The 23,006-nt window shown below is 43.1% G+C and overlaps 1 protein-coding gene across 1 annotated transcript in view; it reads left to right on the top strand.

Moving 5' to 3' along the window:
• The window catches only part of ofcc1 (orofacial cleft 1 candidate 1), a 289,619-nt gene that overhangs the window by 16,797 nt on the left and 249,816 nt on the right, over positions 1 to 23,006 (top strand). The window contains exons 4-5 of the mRNA XM_068032686.1: positions 12,223 to 12,289; positions 12,614 to 12,790. Of these exons, the coding sequence (XP_067888787.1) occupies positions 12,223 to 12,289; positions 12,614 to 12,790 (244 nt within the window). The remainder of the gene's footprint in view (positions 1 to 12,222; positions 12,290 to 12,613; positions 12,791 to 23,006) is intronic.

Here is a 23,006-nt window from a genome sequence, read left to right as displayed (position 1 = left end):
TTTTTGCTAATAGCCCTAACATGTCACTGATACATCACTTAACATTGCTTCATGACAGGACGACCTGAGGTTGGCCAGATCCAAGGGTTTAAGCATGTGTAATATGTGCCTGAGATGTTAACTTTCTTCCTTACGCCACAGATGCTGTCTGACCTGAGTGTTTCCAGCGGTTTATTTTTTTTCTGTGCTCAAAAACCATATGTGACTATATACCTCTGTAAAGACTTCTTCCCCATCTCCATAACCTCCTCCAGCCCTACAATCCTCCGAGATCTCTGCACACCTCCAATTCTGGCCTCTTACTCATCCCCAATTTTACTCACTCCAACATTGGCAGCCGTGCCTTCAGTTGCCTAAGCCCTAAGCTCCGGAATTCCCTCCCTAAACGTCTCCACCCGTCTACCTCCTTCTCCTTCTTTAAGACACTCTTTAAAACCTATTCAATTTCTTTGACCAAGTTTTTGGTCAACTGCCAGAACATCTCCTTGGATAATTATCTGAAGAGAAAAAAATTGCTACTGGGAAAAGGCGGGGGAGTGGGACCAGGTGAGTTGCTCTTGCAGAGAGCTGGCACAGACATGATGGACCAAATGGCCTCCTTCTGTGCTGTAATCATTCCATGATTCTATGTTTCTTTGCGGCTCAGTGTCAACTTTTGGTGGGAATGCGCTAGGGACATTTTAATGCACTAAAGACACTATATAAATGCAAATTGTTGTTGTATTTGATAGTGTATTCTGCTAAATCCCAGTGAACAAGACTGAAACAGGCAAGCAAAGTCTTGAAGCACTGGGGTTTTTGCTTGTTCATTCTCCACATATGAATAGGAGTTTGCATTATTCATGAAGGGAGAAATATAGGAATATTGGGGTGAATTCTGTTGTGCTTTGTGCCAGAACAATTTGCTCAATGGGTGCACGAGAAAGCAGAATTGGGAGAGCATGCATATTTCTGAAATTTTTATCCAGATTTATTTTTCAGAACTTTATTTTGGCTTATACTTAAGGTCCCTGTATTTTTAATGTGCCTCAATAACAGCAACTTGCATTTATATAGCACCTTTAATATAGTAAAACGTCCCAAGGAGCATAATAAAGCAAAATTTGACACCCAGCTACCTAAGGTGATATTAGGTCAGATGACCAAAAGCATGGTCAAAGAGGTAGGTTTTAAAGGGTGTCTTAAATGGGGACAAAGAGGGCTTGTCATGGGCGGGTAGGAATGGCAAAGCAAGTTGACAGGCAACACCTTGTGGCATGTAGTTTTTGACCAACGTTTGCTCTATTTTTTTTCAAGAGCGCGGGTGATTTGTTTAAGTGCGTGGCCCCTTTAAATTGTTCTGCGCTGCCGCGCACGTGAGGTAGTTTAAAGGGACTGGCATGTGGGTGGCGACTTCCGGGTTGCCGCATGGCCGCACAGCTTAGAGGAAATATTGGTCTTGACCCCTTCATCTGGTGCAAGGGTACATTTTACAAATACGCATTCCCACCATGGTGCCTTGCTCGATGGAAGTGGAAATCAGGGAATCATGGACGTGCTTCCATCCAGCGCACAGTCGGAACGTTGATCTAGTGGGACTGTTGATTCAATTGGGTAGACTTACCATGCCAGATTCTTCAAAGTATGTTACCTCCTGAGGCTGGTCCCAGACCTCACTGGTACTGTACACAACATGGAGCCTGATCACTGCCACCAGTCCCTCCCCCACCCCACCCCCAGCACTGCTTGCCAGTTATGATGCATTGTCATCTTGTGCAGATGGTGTGCCAATACTCATTGTACCCACCCTATGCAACACCAAGGCCACTTAGCGAGGCATTATATGGGAGACTGGGTGATTAATCATTCTGTCACTTGCCCACCCACTCTGTTTCCTGCTTTTATCTTGAGTTTACCTTCACCTGTTTTTTTATCGGGCCTGCCACTTTGTTTCACCGCACAGCCTTTGGAAGAGCTCAAAGAGTTCCTGTTCCCCCTCTGCAGCCACTTAACTTTACATTTTCCCAGTGGCCTTAAGTGCAGCAGCACCACAACCACAACGTTTTTGTACAGTTTTAAAGGGCTGGTAGATCAAGGACTCACAGCCACAGTAGAGTTGCTGTTTTTTGCACCTAAGTCCTTAATATATGCATGAAATGTTCTCTTGCATCAAGAGTATAAAAATAGCGACTAATTCCCTTTGCCAATAAAAGAGCTGGTTCCGAGTTAGTTCCAGTACCATTAGTACTGCAGGTGGTGTGATATAAATGCGGTTTTGACTTGGATAGCTTAACACAGTCCACAACATATGTAGTTTACTTAGAGGGGTGTGTTGAGAATAGCATTAGTTTTGCAATATATTAATATATATATGATTTCCCGGCGGAGCAGCAGGAGAAGGTAGCGACTCTTCGGTGGGTGAGTGAAGGCATCAGGAGCTGTGTTTTAAAAGTAAGTACTTACTGTTTTACTTACTGTTTTCCTTGTCTTTGAGTTTCTTTTGGCGCCGGAGGAACCGGAAGCTGGTCGGCAGCGAGGACTCCTGGGTAGGTATTTTCCTTAAAGGTGCGGAGCTGAGTAAACCCGAGCCACTACACATGTAGTGTCTCCCACCCATCCTCCTCCTCTAACCTAATAATAAGACCCTTTTTACCCTCCTCCTCTAACCAAAAAGGACTGAGCAGGTAAGCTATTTACTGTTTTTGTTAATATCTATAGTTGTACTTAACTAAGGGGTAATTGAATAAAAGAAATGGCAGCCAGTGTAGTGTATTGCTCCTCCTGCAGAATGTTCGAGGTGAGGGAAACCTCCGGTGGCCCTGCCGACTTCACCTGCTGGAAGTGCATCCGTCTCCAGCTCCTATCAGACCGTGTTAGGGAATTGGAGCTGGAGCTGGATGAACTGAGGATCATTCGGGAAGCTGAGGGGTTGATAGATAGAAGCTACACGGAGGTCGTTACTCCACAAATCAAAGGCAGCTGGGTAACAGTTAGAGGTGGGAAGAGGTCAGTGCAGGGATCTCCTGTGGTCGTTCCCCTCAACAACAAGTATACAGTTTTAGATACTGTTGGGGGGGACGGCCTATCGGGGGCAGGCTGCAGTGACCGGGCCTCTGGCACGGGGTCCTGCACTGTGGCTCAGAAGGGAAGGAGGGAGAATGGGAGAGCACTAGTCATCGGGGACTCGATGGTGAGGAGTACGGACAGGCGGTTCTGTGGGCGCAGGCGAGACGCACGGATGGTTTGTTGCCTCCCTGGTGCCAGGGTCCGTGATGTTTGTGATCGCGTCTTCAGGATCCTTAAAGGGGAGGGGGAGCAGCCAGAGGTCGTGGTGCACATTGGCACCAACGACGTAGGAAGGAAGGGTGGCACAGATGTTAGAAGTGAGTTTAGGGAGTTAGGCTGGAAGCTGAAAGCTCGGACGGACAGAGTTGTTATCTCTGGTTTGTTGCCGGCGCCACGTGATAGTGAGGCTAGGAATAGGGAGAGAGCACAGCTGAACACGTGGCTGCAGGAATGGTGTAGGAGGGAGGGCTTCCAGTTCTTGGATAATTGGACTGCATTCTGGGGAAGATGGGACCTGTTCAAACAGGACGGGCTGCATCTGAACCAGAGGGGCACCAATATCCTGGGAGGGAGGTTTGCTAGTACTGTTCGGGAGGGTTTAAACTAGTTTGGGAGGGGGATGGGAACCGGACTTGTAATCCAGGGACCAGTGGGTCCACTCAGAAAGACAAAGAGTGTAGTGAGGTATTGGGGAAGGTAGCACTGTCGCAGAGGACAGATGGGCACGGAGAAGGGTTAAAGTGCGTATACTTCAACGCAAGAAGCATCAGGAATAAGGTGAGTGAATTGAAGGCGTGGATGGGCACTTGGGACTACGATGTTGTGGCCATCACTGAAACGTGGATAGGTGAGGGGGAGGAATGGTTTTTGGAGGTACCTGGTTATAGATGTTTTCATAAGATTAGGAATGGTGGTAAAAGAGGTGGGGGGGTGGCATTGTTAGTTAGAAATAGTGTAACAACTGCTGAAAGAATTTTCGAGGAGGATCTGCCGACTGAGGCACTGTGGGTTGAGGTCAGGAACAGGAAAGGAGCAGTCACCTTGATGGGAGTTTTCTATAGGCCCCCCAATAGCAGCAGGGAGGTGGAAGAGCAGATTGGGAAACAGATTTTGGAAAGGAGCAGAAGTCACAGGGTAGTAATTATGGGGGATTTCAACTTCCCAAATATTGATTGGCAACTCTTTAGATCGAATAGTTTGGATGGGGTAGTGTTTGTGCAGTATGTCCAGGAAGCTTTTCTGACTCAGTATGTAGACTGCCCGACCAGAGGGGAGGCAATATTGGATTTGGTACTAGGTAATGAACCAGGGCAAGTGATAGAGCTGTTGGTGGGCGAGCACTTTGGAGATAGTGATCACAATTCTGTAGCATTCACTGTGGTAATGGAGAGGGATAGGTATGTGCAACAGGGCAAGGTTTACAATTGGGGGAAGGGTAGATATGATGCTGTCAGGCAGGAACTGAGGAGCATAAGTTGGGAGCATATGCTGGCAGGGAAGGGCACGGTCGAAATGTGGAACTTTTTCAAGGAGCAGATAGTAGGGGCCATTGATAAGCATGTCCCTGTCAGACAGGGAAGGGATGGTCATGTGAGGGAACCGTGGTTGACAAGAGAGGTTGAGAGTCTTGTTAGGAAGAAGAAGGATGCGTATATAAAGTTGAGGAAAAAGGGCACAGGCATAGCTCTGGAGGGATACAAGATGGCCAGGAAGGATCTGAAGAAAGGGATTAGGAGAGCTAAGAGAGGGCATGAAAAATGCTTGGCGGGTAGGATAAAAGAAAACCCCAAGGCCTTTTACGCGTATGTCAGAAATATGAGGATGACTAGGGGGACCATAGGTCCGGTCAAGGACAATAGCGGGAGACTGTGTGTTGAGCCGGAAGAGATAAGTGAGGTTTTGAATGAGTACTTCTCTTCGGTATTTACGAATGAGAAGGGGTGTATTACTGAAGAGGACGGTGTGAAACAGACTGGTAAGCTCGAGGAAGTGCTCGTTAGGAGGGAAGATGTGTTGGGGTTTTTGAATAACTTGAAGATAGACAAGTCTCCCGGGCCTGACGGGGTATATCCAAGGATGTTATGGGAAGCAAGGGATGAAATTGCAGAGCCGCTGGCAATGATCTTTTCATCTTCTCTGCTGACGGGGGTGGTACCAGGTGATTGGAGGGTGGCAAATGTTGTGCCCCTGTTCAAGAAAGGGAATAGGAACAACCCTGGGAATTACAGGCCAGTTAGTCTTACTTCGGTGGTAGGCAAGTTGATGGAAAAGGTGCTGAGGGATAGGATTTCTGAGCATCTGGAAAGACACTGCTTGATTCGGGACAGTCAGCACGGTTTTGTGAGGGGTAGGTCTTGCCTCACAAGCCTGATTGAATTCTTTGAGCAGGTGACCAAGCAAGTGGATGAGGGTAAACCAGTGGATGTGGTGTACATGGATTTTAGTAAGGCATTTGATAAGGTCCCCCATGGTAGACTTATGGAGAAAGTCAGGAGGCATGGGATAGTGGGGAATGTGGCCAGTTGGATTAAGAATTGGCTAACTGATAGAAGGCAGAGAGTGGTCTTAGATGGTAAATACTCAGCCTGGAGCCCAGTTACCAGTGGCGTGCCGCAGGGATCAGTTCTGGGTCCTCTCCTGTTTGTGATTTTTATTAACGACTTGGATGAGGAAGTCGAAGGGTGGGTCAGTAAATTTGCAGATGATACAAAGGTTGGTGGAGTTGTGGATACCGAGGAGGGCTATTGTCGTCTGCAAAGGGACTTGGATAGGTTGCAGTGCTGGGCTGAAAAGTGGCAGATGGAGTTTAACCCTGAAAAGTGTGAGGTCGTCCATTTTGGAAGGACAAACACGAATGCAAAATACTGGGTTAACGGTAGGGTTCTTGGGCATGTGGAGGAGCAGAGAGACCTTGGGGTCTATGTGCATAGATCGTTGAAAGTTGCAACTCAAGTGGATAGGGCTGTGAAGAAGGCATATGGGGTGTTAGCGTTCATTAGCAGAGGGATTGAATTTAAGAGCCGTGAGGTGATGATGCAGCTGTACAGGACCTTGGTAAGGCCTCATTTGGAGTACTGTGTGCAGTTCTGGTCGCCTCATTTTAGGAAGGATGTGGAAGCCTTGGAGAGGGTGCAGAGGAGATTTACCAGGATGTTGCCTGGAATGGAGAATAAGTCTTACGAGGAAAGGCTGAACATTCTAGGCCTCTTCTCATTAGAACGGAGAAGGATGAGGGGTGACATGATAGAGGTTTATAAGATGATCAGGGGAATAGATAGGGTAGACAGTCAGAAACTTTTTCCCTGGGTGGAGCAAAGCGTTACAAGGGGTCATAAATTTAAGGTGAAGGGTGGGAGATATAAGGGGGATGTCAGGGGAAGGTTCTTTACCCAGAGAGTGGTCGGGGCATGGAATGCCTTGCCTGGGGAAGTTGTTGAGTCAGAAACTTTAGGGACTTTCAAACGGCTTTTAGATAGGTATATGGATAAAGGAGAATGATGGGGTATAGATTAAATTGTCCTTGACAGAGGACAAAGGATCGGCACAACATCGTGGGCCGAAGGGCCTGTTCTGTGCTGTATTTTTCTATGTTCTATGTTCTATGTTCTATATATTAAAAAGAAACCTCTTCAGCTTTCTAGTCCAGGACACTTAGCATTCTTTCAGCACATGATTGCGCTTTGAGTCTGAGGGTCTGATTCATATATTTTGTGGCCATGCAACGTTAAATTTGCACCTTCCATATTGCTGGATTTGCAGTTTTGTGCTTGTACAGTAAACAAAGCAGCATCCCATCCTCTTTACCAGGATTTTAGCTTATAACACTGCCTCTATTATAAATCCACTGAACCTTGACTCTTAATTCCTTCACATTCCATTCAATCTTATGCTATGGAACACTCAGTGCAGCTTACACTTCATTATAAGATGCACAGCTTTTGACACCTGAGGACTGTGCTATAATCAAAGTAGAGTGTACTATCTAAATAAATATCATGTTCAAGGTAGTGTTTTGCATTTCACTGCTTTAAAAGGGGTTGTTGAGGATGGATTGGAACTAGTTGTGGCTGCCAAAAAAAATTATATTACTAGTTGTTTCCACTAAAGATGTTGCTGTGATCCACAACAGCACTTCTGACATGCCTTCCTTTTTCCTCAACTGAGGATTCCCCCCTCACTGTGCTTGACAGGGCCCTCAACTGTGTCCGGCCCACTTACTGCACCTCTACCCTCACCCCTTCCGCTCCCTCGCAGAACCACGATAGGGTTCCCCTTGTCCTCACTTTCCACCCCAGCAGCCTCTACATCTAAAGGATCACCCTCCGCCATTTCTGCCACCTCCCGCATGATGCCACTACCAAACGCATCTTCCCCTCCACTGCCAGTATTCCGAAGGGATCATTCCCCACGTGACACCCTGGTCCACCCCTCCATTCCCCCTGACACTTGTCCCCCCCCCCATAGCACCTTCCCATGCAATCGCAGGAGGTGTAATACCTGCCCTTTTACCTCCTCTCTCCTCACCAGCCAAGGCCCCAAACACTCCTTTCAGGTGAAGTTACGATTTACTTGTTCTTCTTTCAATTTAGTATACTGTATTCGCTGCTCACAATGTGGTCTCCTCTACATTGAGGAGACCAAACGCAGATTGGGTAACTGCTTTGTGGAACACCTCCGCTCAGTCCGAAAACATGACCCTGAGCTTCCTGTCGCTTGCCATTTCATTTTTTTTTACCATGTGCCTGCCCACTTTTTTTAATGTTTGTACTTTGGGCCAGGGCTGTTCATTATTCTATCATTTAACATCCTCTCTGTCTTTCACCACACCATTAACACACCCTTTGCCTTTGCTCCATGACCTTCTTGTCAGTTATTCCCTGTGACCCTCTGTCCTATCAACACCTTCCCTTTTGTTATCTTTTGCTCCATCCCTGCTTTATTTGCTTTAAACCTATTACATTTCTTAACCTTTCCCAGTTCTGATGAAAGGTCACTGACCTGAAATGTTAACTCTGCTTCTCTCTCCACAGCTGCTGCCAGACCTGCTGAGTATTTCCAGCCTTTTATGTTCTTATTTCAGATTTCCAGCATCTGCAGTGTTTTGCTTTTATATTATTATGTTGCTGAGTTCTTAGTTGTCTTAGCATAGGACCCACTCACAACCAGCACCCTGGAAAGGAAGTACTTTTAACCCGATTGGAGCAAGAATCCTGATACCTAGCTTGGCCTTATTTTTATAAATAAACTGAAGAGACTATTGGAAATGACCCATGGACTTGCTGTTGCTGCAGGCAGCAGGTTTTCCCATTAGCATGCTTTATTCATTAAGTATGATATTATAACATTGCTACTGTGCATCAAAATGCAAGGAGATGTAGCTGATTGTGGTGCACATAGCATTGAACAAGCACCATATAAAATAGCACAATGTCAGCAAATTATTCTCATGTTTCCATGCCTAGCTTAGCTGATTTGAGTCAGAAACCCAGTGTGACAAGCCCATTTCTCTGAGGGAAAATCAGACAGTTCCACCTCTTAGTTGTCCCCATGTCACTTTTTTCATGCAAAATTAGTGAGGTAGGTCTCACATTTCGTGATAGGCCTGACATTTAGTGGGATAAGACTCAAAATTAATGAAATAAGACATTTTGTGAGGTAGGCCTAGTTTCACGGGGAGTTCAGAGGCATGGGGCGTCAATTTTCAAGTTCCGTGTGAATTGGGTGGGCAGAGCGTCTGCTACAACTGCTGATGGCACCAGGGAGAGGCCTGAGCCATTTGTACGGTCACCCCAAATTTTTATTTGATTGGCTGGCATTGAATGAATGCTTCCAGGCAGTTCTCTGATTGGTGGGAGGAATCCAGTGGTTTTACCGTGGAGATGAAACAGAAGTAGATGCTTTAAAGGGGGGAGGCAAAGCAGCCTTGGGGATGGGGCACGGAGGGACTGGCAGTGAGTCCCAAGGTCTTTGAAGCGCTAGGAGAAACAATTGTTGGAAAAACGTAGCCTCCATGTTTTCAGAGCAACCTCCAGCAGTCCATTTAAGGGCTGCTGGTTAGATTGCTCAGTGCTACTGGGTGGACAGCGTGTTTTGAAATCAGCATGGCTGAGAACCTTAACTGTAACCAGGCCACTGAACATTTGGTCTGCTGCCTCTCCCGTTCATGCTGGAAATTGGCGGCGAAAATCACCCTCATTGTTTTGTTTGTTAGTGCAGGAATTTTGTTTGCAGGAACAGTTAAAGCAACTTAATTTGATTCAGTATTACTGAGATAAATCCTGCCAGCTTGGGTAGGAAACCAAGTTCTAGATGGCTCAAATGAATAAATCTTTATGCCACCGCAAAGTTACTCTTCTCTTTGACTTACAATTTGCACATGGACTGCTGTCGAGAAACAGTAACTTTATGTTTTGTTCCTAAGCTGTTGATAGGGTCTGTCCGTGTGATCGTTGTAAGCAGATAAGGGCAATGCGGACAGCTCAAAGCGGAGCTTGTTTACAGCAAGGCAGAAGAAAACAGTTAGACATAAATTAGGGCTGACGGTTTCATGAAGCACAATTGGTTGATCGCAGATTCAATGTGACTGCCCTGAACTGAGCGATGATCCGTACAGTATGCAAAATTCCTTCCCTTGCTGGTCTGTGCCCACCAGCCTCGCAGCAGCTTTCCCAAAGCCCTCAGCTATGAATTTGAGTGGAACCAGAACTGAACGTACCATTGTTGTGTCCAAATTCCTTTTGACAACAATCACATTCTTTTAAAAACTTTGTAGATTTTCCTTGTCACTGGTTATAAATGAATTTTTGTTACAAAGCAAGCATTTTCCTCTCACTGTATTTTATTTTTAAATAGTCGGAGGGTATGCCACACCATGACTAAAACGACTGCAAGACACAACATTGGTGTTCAAAAGGGGCTCTATTGCTAAAGCCATTGAACATAAAAGCAAATGTTTCTCTTTTTCTGGCACATGTTGGAGTTTTAACACCTGCTTCATGTTTAACACGTATGTTTGATTGGCTGTTTTGTTGCATGTTTCTTAGATCCTACTTAGCTTTATCCCTGTTGTTTTGCTGCAGTTATAAATACATATCTCAATGAAATCATCCCAGTCAGAATAGGAAAGCAGAGATTACTGTAATGCGAGCCCAAATTAGCAACCAGTGGGTGCTTGATGATAAAAATTGAAGTCTCCATTTAAATAAACGAGATATGTGGCATATGTTTGTTTTTAATGACCATTAGACATGCAGTACTAATGATAGCTATTGCAGAAACTTCTAAACAATAATAAAAAAATTGTTTTATCTCTGAAGCAAATAAAGTAATTCTTGTTTGTATATACAAATAAATATTACGATACTACCTCAAAACCTATCAAAGCGCTTTGCACAAGAATTCATTGAGAGTGCAATAACTGTTGTAATAGAGTTCGGTGGAAGTGTTTTATACAATTGCTGTATTGCAATAGAATCCTGTCAATGGAACACGTATTTCCATGGAGCATTTGATGAGGCATCAGTTTTTTTCCTTGTGGATTGTACAGTTTTAAGCGACTGGGTAAACATAAGTTGGTCATACCGTGGGGTTTTCTAACTGAAAGATTTTTACCTTCATCCGTGAACTATAAACAACACACATATCAGAGGATGTGGCTTAGAGAACAGTTGGATACTGTACAATGATAAATATGTTCTGATTAAGAACCAAACATCCTGAAAGTGTATGGGGCAGAATCTCTGCTCAGATATAAGAATCACACCTGGAACATTAACTCGTCTTTCTCTCTCAGAACTGCTGTGCATTTCTGTTTTGATTTTTGCTCGCCTGCATTCACGCTTGTTCGCTTTATCTATGATTAAAGAATTGTTCTGTTAGACATACGTCTGACTCAAAGCATGTTGTAAAAATTGGCAGTAACAGAATGGAGATAAAAGCTGATGATTCTCATGTCTGTTCTCAACTGAGTGAGACAGTTGTTTGAAGAGAACAAAAGGGAAACTGGTCGAAGAAGTATGCTTAATGGTGTTCGTGTGCTTGGAAACTTGACCTGAGAAAGCATGATCAGCTTTCTGACTGGTTTTATTTTGTGTGTTTTGTTATTCACCATCAAAGAATATTTTTATTCTGCTATTTTAGAAATGATAATGATGAATATTAGATGGCATAATGTTATAAGAGCACATATTAAGTATGCACATCCATGTTAAGATTCATTCTGCACACTCTCACGTTGGAGAATTAACTAATCTGTTCCAGTGCATGGAAGGGAATTGAAAGTTTATGGTGGTCGACCTATCAATAAGCACCTTCATGTGCCAGTTATTGAGTTTTCAGGAAACTTCTCTAAAGAGCACTTTATAAATTGCTTCCCAAAACAAAATATCAGGGAGAAAAATAAAGCCCCACACAGAGAATTTATGAAAAGACCTCAAGCACTAACATTCCAGCATTCAACCCTGGCAAGTGGGAGTTGGTACAGAAGCAGAGCACTTTATGGTTCACAGTTTGTGTTCCAGGCAATAATCTGTGTGTTGAGTGCGTCTTCTGAGTTTGGGAAGTGATGCCGTTGATTGGTCAGAAGTGTTGTGATGTTTTGGAAATGAAGAGTAACACCGAGGCAGAAAGACTATATTTTTGCAATTAGTGTTCCAATACATGCCTGAAAGTAACAGTCACACCAATAATTCTGCAGCGCCTGCTGAAGGGAAAGGTGGAATATTGATAAAGCATTCAGGAGTATTCTAATGGAAAGTGGCCTTTAATGATCAATGACCAGATTAAAGGTTCATTAATTACAAATTGCGGGCATGGAGAAATGGATCCAAAAAAACCTTGGAGCAGTCAATTGAAACACAATTTAAAAACCGTAACGCAGTTGGAACAGTTTAAATGTTAAGCTGTTATATATTTTGTAATAAAAAAAAATACAAATTGCAGAAGTCCACTGCTGTTGACCTTCATTATGTATTCAATTTTAAGGACTTTATTTTTGGGGCTATTTTTGAAATAAATTTTCCACTTCTGTTGTTCAATTAATGTTTGACCCTGCAGCAGAGATGTAAATTAAATGACATTTCCTTGTTGTCCTGTGTTTAAAATACGACGTTAGTTGTGGATCATAAATGATGATCTTCATTCTGCAGCTAATTTATTCATTTAACAATTTCCCTCAAGAAGTTCCAGCAGAAGGCTCGAAAGCAAACTAAGCAGAAGAAATCAAAGTCGGCTGAATTTCTGATGGGTGAGCCTTGCTTGATGAGTTATTGCTCATAATTTGTGTAAGGATTAATTAACTAATTACAGACAAATGGCTGTAGGCTAAATTTTGCTCTTGCATGTCAGGGCGCAATTTGTAATTATTTTAATCATTTATTTTTTTAAGCTTCAGATTTAATTTTAACCTAATTGTGTTTTGGTGACATTTGAGGATGATGTGTTTGTCTGCATATTTGATAAGAGAATGTTAAAGGAATTACTGGAAGAAATTTTTCCTGGTTGTCATCGTAATATACTTTTCGTGTAATGTGCTACCCTGACCTTCTTGGTTTTTTTTTGACGGATGCAGTAAAAGACAACAGATCTGCAGCAGAAGGCATTGAAAATCCTGCTTTTAACATCAGCACCAAAAACCTTTCAGCATATCATAATTCAGCAGGAAAAGAAATTAGACATGACAGACACGATGGCACCCTTGCTGCTCACCAACAAAAACTCCTGCTCCAAACCTATGATCAAGCAAGAGGTGAGGCTTCAGTCTTGATTAACCTCACAGTGACTGACAGTAGTTTTGTTCTTGATCTAAACCTCACATTCCAGTGTCTAAACCTTGCATTCCAACTTTGCGTGTCGTGACAAGTTCCTTCAAAACCCATTCTGCGCCTTGCAAAATGATAGCAAATCCTTTTGGAACTTGGGATATAACTGAGCATTCCACATCGAAACTTGGAGGGAAAGCTTCCTTAAATTGGCCACTGGAATACTTAATCTTGAATGCGTTGCCTTCAGCCTCCTTAAACTAATTCTTTAACAAAAACCTTGCGAATGAGCTGATGAAAGTGGGCACCCTTTAGATAGCTGCATTTAACTTCACACACCTTTTCAAATGACCTTAATCACAGAGCTTACTTTAGTTCTCCCTTTATTTCCAGACCAAATCCCTTAATTATTTTGCCAAAATGTCCACCTCAAACTGATAAAAAGTGCAATCATTGGATTAAAAAGGCTTAGTGCTTCTAAAGCAAAATATGCTGTACTGTGACGGCTATGTGATGGGTTATATAAATCTACAGATTAGGAACCTACAATGCAAATGATTTTAAAAAAAAGATCATTTTTTTCTCGAACATTTGTGTTTGCTACGCTGACATAAGCAAAAAGATGGCACAGGCATTAGTAACAGGATGATGCCAATCATTTTAGAGCACGCAAGACATCTCCCCTTTTAAGAACAGTCAGTGTGCACTATGAAATTTGTCACAGTTTTACATTTTAACTGCTTGAGTAGTCTGGCAGACATGCTGACTTGAAGATATGTACTGTTCATCACAGCTGTCAGTAACAAATCACACGCTTTCTGTTAAAACGGAATAATGGAAAGAGTCATCTTTTTTCAAAAACAAAATGAAACAAAAGTAGCGAAAGGTAATCCTTTACAGATGATTCTAAAGATCTAATATTACCTTATAACCTTGATCTGTACAAAATACTCAAAAGTAAGTACCTTATTGGAATTATATTACAGTGGTCTTTCCTCTAAGTGGATGTACGCACAGCATTGACAAACCTAATGTGAATTTTTGTTAATAGCTCAACTATATAAATCTTTGAAACCTACAAATGGAGTGAAATAAATGCATTATGCGTACAGCTATAATACATTTCTCAATATTTTACATTCATTTTATGGTTTCTGCTTCTGCCAGTTGGCATAGTGTTTGCGGCGGTACCTTTAAAACTAGATAGTTGTTCAAACAGGCTTTTAAAATAAATATAAACTGGTTTAGGGATTTTTCTCTTTTACTAGAAATAAGAAACTTTTTGTTATATACATTGCCAGTCTTTTCTTTAAGTAGAGTCCAGTAGATTGAGGAGTATTATGGAATGTGTGGAATGATCGATTGTAGCCAGGCTATGCAGGTTAAATCCATTCATTGGGAATACTCTTAAATGCACAGGTGTTTTTACATGGATGAAAACTGAATGCCATACAGTGATTCAAAGCAAATTTGCAAATGAATTGAAACTGCTTTTAGTGTACGCTTTGTTTAGTTTGTTGGCATTCATCTTCTCCAATAAAGCATGGTGGATTAAGCAAGAAGTGAATCTGCTTCATTTAACCAACTAAAGAGAGTATTTGGAAGAAACTATGTCCAGCTGATCATTTTATAAATGGCAATATTCAGAATTGATCAAGTGTATTTTAAGTAGTCCAACATACTTTCTCTTCTGCTATTGATTTAACTTCAGCAACAGTATCATTGTGCTTTAAATCAAATACACATGTATTCTGGAAGTGTTGGATTACTAAGAAGTAAAAGCAAGCAGGATAGATACCACACCACCTCCCTGCTGGGGACAAGCTTACAGCCACAGTTTTAATAAAACCGCTGCTGAATTAATACATTGTGCCATTTTCGATGCAGTAAATGCCTTCCCCTAAACAGATCCCTCTTTCAGTTTGGTCTTTGATCTGGTTTATTATGAAGAAGGGTGAACAGAGAAACTAGTTACAACTGATGGTTAACAAGAAGTGCTGTACCTGTTAATTCTTTCTTATTAAATTTCCCCTTTGAACATAATATTCAGCAGCATAAATGCATTTCTGACTGATGAATAGAAGGTATGTCACTATCAGCAGTGCAATACGATAAATATTCCCACAGGTAAGATAGATTGAATAAGTGTCATATCACACCACAGCAGTCATAGGCTGCATTTATACTGTCAACTTGTGGTGCTGTGAAATGTGACAATATCACTCTAGAATCAGGCCCTGATCTGATTTCAGGATGTTGCACTGTTAGACCCCTTGGGCTTGACATATTATGGAGTAAAACTCCAATACTATGTCAAATTGAGTTTAAATAGTGCTCAGGGAGTTCATTGGACCTCCTGGGCAATGTAGAAACTTAAGCTCAATTTTAAAAATGTTCTGACAAAGAGGCCAAACCTGCACGAGCTCTGAAGTCATCTTCGGTTTAGTGGCCAGGAATGGAGCTCGATGTAAGTACGCACACAAGCAGAGCTCCCTCATGTGTGCAGGGATGGGGTTCATGTCCATGGGTGCTTCACATCATTCTCTTTAGCTACCAGTCTCAGATAGGTCATGCACTATAACTACAACCGTGGCACATACGCAACTAGAATAAAATGTCAGTGAGTATTTTCTAACTTTGGTAGCACACATTATCAGAGGATATTTTACCAGTGGAAATATGTTTTTTTTATTCTTACAGGGTATTTTGCACATAGCTGCTCTGCTTGCTAAGGTACAGGCAAAATCTACCAGAGTTATCTGAAGCCAATGCAAAACTACATTGTGGATCTGCGGAGTTCATTACATTGAAATAACTGATAGGGAACTGAATCCATCAGATTATAAAACTTGAATGGTTTGGGAGTTGAAATCATGTTGTGCAATGCTGGTAAAGAACGTGATTGAATGAAATACTCCTGTCCATTATTTTAAGACAGCTGTGGGTTCAAGTTCCACTCCAGGACTTGAGCACAAAATCTAGGCTGACACACCAGTGCAGTACTGAGGGAGTGCTACACGATGTTAGTTGCCGGATTTCAGATGAGACATTAAGCCGAGGCCCTGTCTGCCTCTCAGGTGGGCATAAAAGATCCCATGACACTATTTCGAAGAAGATTTGGGGAGTTATCCCCGGTGTCCTGATCAATAATTATCCCTCAATCAACATCACAAAAACACATTATCTGGTCATTCTCACATTGCTGTTTGTGGGAGTTTGTAATGTGCCAATTACCTGCTGTGTTTCCTTCATAATGACAGTGACTACACTTCAAGAAAAACTACACTGACTGTAAAGTGCTTTGAGACGTCCAATGGTCATGAAAGATGCTAACTAAATACAAGTCTTTCTTTAATGAAGCAATACTGAATGCTGAGTGCTAATTTAGCCTGTTAGAATTTTATTGTGGCAACATATTTGGCGAAATCAGTGTTTCTGAATTGTTTTCAGGTTTTTGCAATGCAATTGAGCATTAATGAGTGTGCATGTGCCTATTGCTTTGTTCGCTCTCACATGTCCAGATTACCTGGAAATCTGAAATAAAAACAAGAAGTTATTTTTTCTTCCTTTTTTTTTACATTCTTTTTTACATTTTTTACCATCTTTTTTTTTTTGCATTTATTTCATTTCATCTTAGTTTGTTCAGTTTGCTTACCCACTGTTTTTTTTCAGGTTTGCACTTGCTGCTGTTCAATATTCAGTGTATTAACACCTAATCTGTACTAATGCTTTGTCTTTCAACACACCATTAACATATTGTTTGCCTTTGCTCCGTGACCTTTTGGTCAGCTATGTGGCCTGGTCCAATCTAGACCTCCTTTGTTATCTCTTGCCCCACCCCCACCTCACTTGCTTATAACCTGTGACTTTTCTAATATTTGTCAGTTCCGAAGAAGGGTCACTGACCCGAAACGTTAACTCTGCTTCTCTTTTCACAGATGCTGCCAGACCTGCTGAGTGGTTCCAGCATTTCTTGTGTTTACCTTCAGAACAATGCAGGTGGAGTTTATTCTCCCCATCCCATTTGATTTTAAAAGGATTTCAGTCTCACTTTTGTTCTGGGTATTCACAGATGATTTGAGCTTGGACATAAGAAGCACAATTTCAAAATTTGCTGGCAGCATAAAAATAGAGGGTCTGGCAAACAGCAAAGACTGTAAAGGACTTCAGGAGAACATAGATAAGCTAATGGGATAGAGAAACAGGTGGTAGATGCAGATTTATATGGAGTAATGTGAGATAACACATTTTGAGAGGAAAATGAGAAAAGGAGGTATAGCCTCAACAGAAAGACACCAAAGAGTGTGGTTGAATAGAGACGTCCATGGGTTCGGACATAATTCCCTGAGAATGTAAGTACATGTAGATAAAGCTATAAAAAAACAGCATTTTGTGTTTATAAATAGGAACATGGCGTATAAGGGCTGAATTTTAACTTAAAATGGGTGGGTTTCTGAAGGGTGGGTGGTTAAATAGTTGGAAACCTGTTCTCTGACCTAAACCCGCCTCCAACCTGCCCATTTCTGGCTTGAGCTGAAGCCGCAAGGTCGGCGGTGATCAACCTCACCCAAGGAGGTGGGTTGCAACTTTAAATTTGATAATGAGGCTGCGATCCTCATTGTCATTCAGTTTTGGGAATTTAACAGCTGTGGGCCACGTTTCTCGAGTGTCAGATAACTCAACAGCTTCCTCAAGGTGGGGACTTGGTGGATTAAGGAGTTGAGTCCCTTCACATTTACCTCCTGGATCTGGGTGCCTGGCTGAGGAACCTCCATGACAGGGCTCCCCACCAAACAGCTTCCCCACCGGCCCACGCTATCTTCCCCTCCCCACACCAAGCCCTGATCCCCCTTGCCCCAAAACTTCTAACCTTCCTCCCCCTCTGGCCCCCTGGGATTGGCAGCCCTTATGATTGCTCCACGCCACACCCCCATCTTTGGTCGATGCCCCCAATGGACCCTCCCCGCCAGTTGACCCTGATCCCCGGCATAGATTTACCTGCTGTTGCAGCCATCACTGACCGGCTCCCCGCCCTCGACTGGAGAGCCAGCTGTCAGTCAAGCTGGGTCTCTGGTCGGGGGGACCAATCACTGACGTCATTAACACACTGGGTTTTACTGAGCTCACGACGTCGGGCTCCGTGGCGGGAGGGGGCCGGAAGATCATTCCTGCAGAGGCCCACCAAGGCGCCCGACACTGGGAGGGTCAGGCCCGTTCATCCCAGCGGCGGTGAGGCTCCATGGCGGATCCCACCCCCCCCCACCCCACCACCAATGGGCGGGACCTGCATCTAAATATTTAAAAGTATAAAATGAATATATTAACATACACTTACCTGTGATTGACAGGCCCGCCGCAAACATCAGAGCAGCGGCCAGCACTGCCACGCCTTCACTTCCCTGAATGTGGAAAGCAGGCGTGACATTGGTGGGGAGGGGGGGGGGAAGTGAAGAGTTTTAGTGCGGTGGGTGGGGGGGGGATGGGGTCAAATAATCATCATGAGTGTAGGGGATGATGGGCAGGAGTGAACTTAAAACTTTTTACAGTATGGGGTGGGGGAAGGTCATATTTCAAAGGTAAGTGTTTTAGGATGAGAAGGGCAAATACTTAATGTTATTGATATGGGGGGGGGGAAGGGGCAGTAGAATTTTTATTGCAACAGTGAGGGGGGGATGTATGACTTTAAGAATTTAAATTCACTAGCAGGGTTGGCTGCCCTTTAAAAATGGCTCCAGCGTCTGTGCACAGGCAGCTGACACCATTATCAACATCAGACAGCCCGCCCCCTCCACGTGATTGGGGGGTTGGGCCGACCCAGGAATTTAAATGAACCGCCAGGTGGTAGATTGCGGCTGCTCCATGGCACGTGGCCCGGGCTCTTGTGGAGAAATCCCGAATGGTGGGGTTCCCCCAACTTTCTAACTGACCCGCTCCCTGTGGATCAGATTAGTTAAAATTCTGGCCTTTTAGAGTCAAGAAGTAATGATTAAGTTATTTTAAAAAAATTGCTTACACCACAATTTAAGCACTGTATATTGTTTTGGGCAGCCCGCTATAGAAAGGACACTAATGGCATTGATGCAGGGTTAGGAAGCTGTAGTTATGAGTAAGACTTGAGATACTGGGAACACTTTCACTGGAACAGAGAAGACAAAGATGAGATTTAGTACAGGATTTTAAAATTATGAGGAATTGTGATAGTGTGAATGGGGAAATTTCCTCTGGTTGGGCAGTTAGTGATAAGGAATCATTAATGTAAAATAATCATTAAGAGTTTGAGGAGACAGATTAGGAGAAATTCCTTCACTCACAGGGTTTAATGGAACACTGAATATTTTACCACAGAGAGTTATTGAGTTGGAGACCATTGCATCTTCTAAAGGAGTTGGAGAAATATGGGGGAGAGAGCAAGCCAGTGGAATTGGTTTGCTGCAACAAAGATCTGGCACAGACACAATTGCCCTAAATGGCTTCTGTTTATGTTATGTTTATGTTAGCATTTTTGTGGGTTCCAAATAGGGAACTATATGTGTATATATATATATATATATATATATATATATAATGTATTTAACAAGTACTTTCCCAATCTGTCTGCCATTTAACCCAGGGAAAAACCATTACAATATTATGGAGGTGACCTCAGGAGAGCTTGATCAATGATGTTTCAGCATCTGAGCAAAATGATCAAGAGTTTTATCATTGATGCAAGCAGTGGTAAACATTAAACAATGAAATATGATTAAGGCATTAGCCTGGACGTTTCCGTGACTACTGCCCCCTAGCTTCGGGGTGGGTGGATGATCCAGTATATCAGAGCATCTAGCCAGCTTTTTCCTGTCAACTTTTCTGGTGGTTTCCTAAAAATGGGTGGATGTATTATAATGAGGGGGGTCATGACGCCGTGATGTTTTATGTGTATTTTTGTTTCCGTCATTACTGCCAAGTTTACACTGTATAAAATGTACATTCACTGTTGCTAGGCCCTACAGCGAGGGTAGAAATGGGTTTAAAGAGCCCAGCAATACTTTGCACTCATTCATAAAAAGTTTATTTCTCAGCTTTGTTTCCTTTGTTTTTGCTATTGGAAACTGCTTGCCAATCTACCTTTATATTTTTTGACATGGAACTCCCATTTTACCCCCTTCCCCCACCGCTCCTCTTCCAAAATCTTTCCTTTTGGAGCAAGAAAGGAAGAGCAATGGAAGAAAGCCAGGCTGGTTAAGAAACATGGCACCAAAGCCGCAGGTAGCCCCACACCAATTGGTACAGACTGAAGTGCTTCCACCTTCAATTGCCTCAGAAGCAGTGTTTACAGAGACTGCCCTTCACATAACCAAGTGCGGCAATTTCATGGAATGGCGAGATTCTCCACACCGACTCTCTTAATCAATGCCTTAAGTTACGTTAACAGGAAAGGATTACTCTCTCTGAATGTTCAGCTCATTTACATAGGAACATAACACAAAAATAGGAGTAGGAGTAGACCATATGGCCCCTCAAACCTGCTGCACCATTCAATATGATCATGGCTGATCTTCTGCCTTAACTCTACTTTCCTGCCCCTTCCCGTATCCCTTGATTCCCTGAAATCTGTCTATCCCAGCCTTAAATGTATTCAATGATGGAGCATCCACAACCGTCTGAGGTAGAGAATTCCAAAGATTCGCAACCTTCTGAGTGAAGAAATTTCTCCTCGTATCAGTCCTAAATGATCAGCCCCTTATCCTGAGGCAATGCCCCTGTATTCTAGATTCCCCAGCCAGGGGAAGCAACCTCTCAGTGTCTACACTGATAAGCCATTTCAGAATCTTGTATATTTCAATGCGATCAACTCTCATTCTTCTGAATCCCAGGGAGTATAGAACCAATTTCCTCAGCCTTTCATTGTAGGACAAGCCTCATAGAAACATAGAAAATAGGAGCAGGAGTAGGCCATTCGGCCCTTCGAGCCTGCTCCGCCATTCCTTATGATCATGGCTGATCATCCAACTCAGTACCCTGTTCCCGCTTTCGCCCCATACCCTTTGATCCCTTTAGATCCAAGAGCTGTATCTAATCTTATCCCAGAAAACAATCTAGTGAACCTTTGCTGTACTATCTCCAATGTAAGTATAGCCTTCCTTAAGTATGGAGACCTAAATTGCACACAGTACTTCAAGTGTTGTCTCATCAAAGCCCTATACAATTGTAGCAAGACTTCCTTATTCCTGTACTCCAATCCCCTTGCAATAAATGGCAACGTGCCATTTGCCTTCCTGATTGTTTGCTGTACCTGCATGCTAACTTTCTGTGTTCCTTGTACGAGTACACTCAAGTCTCTGAACATCAACATTTAGAAGTTTCACACATTTTAAAAAGTATTCTGCTTTACTGTTCTTACTACCAAAGTGAATAACCTCACACTTCCCCATATTATACTCCATCTGCCACCTTGTTGCCCACTCATTTAAAATGCCTAATTCTCTTTGTAGCCTCTTTGTGTCCTCGTCACAGCTTACATTCCCACCCAGCTTTGTATCGTCAGAAAACTTGGATACATTACTCTTGGTCTCTTCATCTCAGTCAATATAGATTGTAATTAGTAAAGGCCCAGTACTGATCCTTGCAGCACTTGACTAGTCACAGCCTGCCAACTTGAAAATGTCCCATTTATCCCTACTCTTTGTTTCCTGTCCATCAACCAACCCTCAATCCATGCCAATATATTACCCCCAGCTCCATGAGCCCTGATCTTGCTTATTAACCTTTTGTGCCACACTTGCGACCTGTGCCACTGAATAATTACAATACTCACTGTCCTAGGAACTGCCATGTTGTCTTCATTTGATGGAAATATACCAAAGCAGTACTGTTTAAGCCAGTGAGGAGAGAGTCTGGGTGTTTATTGGGATATCAAGGACACCCTCCATAGACATGGCTGATGACACTTGTGTACTTTCTCAGTTCACCAACTGAGCACCCCTATAATAAGATCCATTCATCCACCAGTGTCATTGTAGAGACTGGAACAGTCATGGGATGCTCAGCTATTGTTGAGTGGATGTGTGCTGGCTGGAGCACAACATGGTTTAACAAGGAGGTCTCATCATGTTAGCTAAGGACAGTAGGGAGATTGGCCAGAAAAGCATCAGCTGTCTGAAGAGGGTGTGGGAGGAGAATATATTGCTGGTTGCAAGAGATATTTGTGCTATTCTCATCGAGGAATTTTACACTTCAGTTGTTTATCTGTTCAAGTAATTAGAATTTCTATCTCCATCTTTCCTCCACATTATTTTATCATTTTTTTTGATTCGTTCGTGGGATGTGGGTATCGCTGGCTAGGTCAACATTTATTGCCCATCCCTAATGGTGAGCTGCCTTCTTGAACTGCTGCAGTCCTTGAGGTGTAGGTACACTCACAGTGCTGTTAGGAAGGGAGTTCCAGGATTTTGACCCAGTGACAGTGAAGGAATGGTGATATAGTTCCAAGTCAGGATGGTGTGTGACTTGGAGGGGAACTTGCAGATGGTGGTGTTTCCCTGCATCTGCTGCTCTTGTCTTTCTAGGTGGTAGAGGTCACGAGTTTGGAAGGTGGCTGTTGACGGAGCCTTGGTAAGTTGCTGAAATGCATCTTATAGATGGTACACACTGCTGCCACTGTGCATTGGTGATGAAAGGAATGAATGTTGAAGGTGGTGGATGGGGTTCCAATCAAGCGGGCTGCTTTGTCCTGGATGGTGTCGGCTTCTTGAGTGTTGTTGGAGCTGCACCCATCCAGGCAAGTGGAGAGTATTCCATCACACTCCTGACTTGCGTCTTGTAGATGGTGGACAGGCATTGGGGAGACAGGAGGTGAGTTACTCACCATAGAGTTCCTAGCCTCTGACCTGCTGTTATACCCACTTATGTGGTTGGTTCAGTTTGGTTTCTGGTCGATGGTAACACTGAGGATGTTGATAGTGCGGGATTCAGCGATGGTAATGCCATTGAACATCAAGGGAAGATGGTCTGTCTTCCTTGACACTCTTTAGAACTCTCCCTAGTCCTTCTGCCAAAATACATCACCTCACACTTGTTAGTATTAAATTCCACCTGTGTGCCCATTCTGCTAGCCTATCCATGTCCTGTTGCAGGCGGATCATATCATCCTATTTGCCAGATCTCCAAGTTTGGTGTCATCGGCAAATTTTGAAATTCTCCATTGTATTCCAAGATTCAAGT

Source organism: Heterodontus francisci, chromosome 5 (genome assembly GCF_036365525.1).
Source record: "Heterodontus francisci isolate sHetFra1 chromosome 5, sHetFra1.hap1, whole genome shotgun sequence".
NCBI classification, from domain to species: Eukaryota; Metazoa; Chordata; class Chondrichthyes; order Heterodontiformes; family Heterodontidae; genus Heterodontus; species Heterodontus francisci.
The sequence above is the reverse complement of the archived record's forward strand: the minus strand, read 5'-3'. Positions and strand labels throughout refer to the sequence as shown.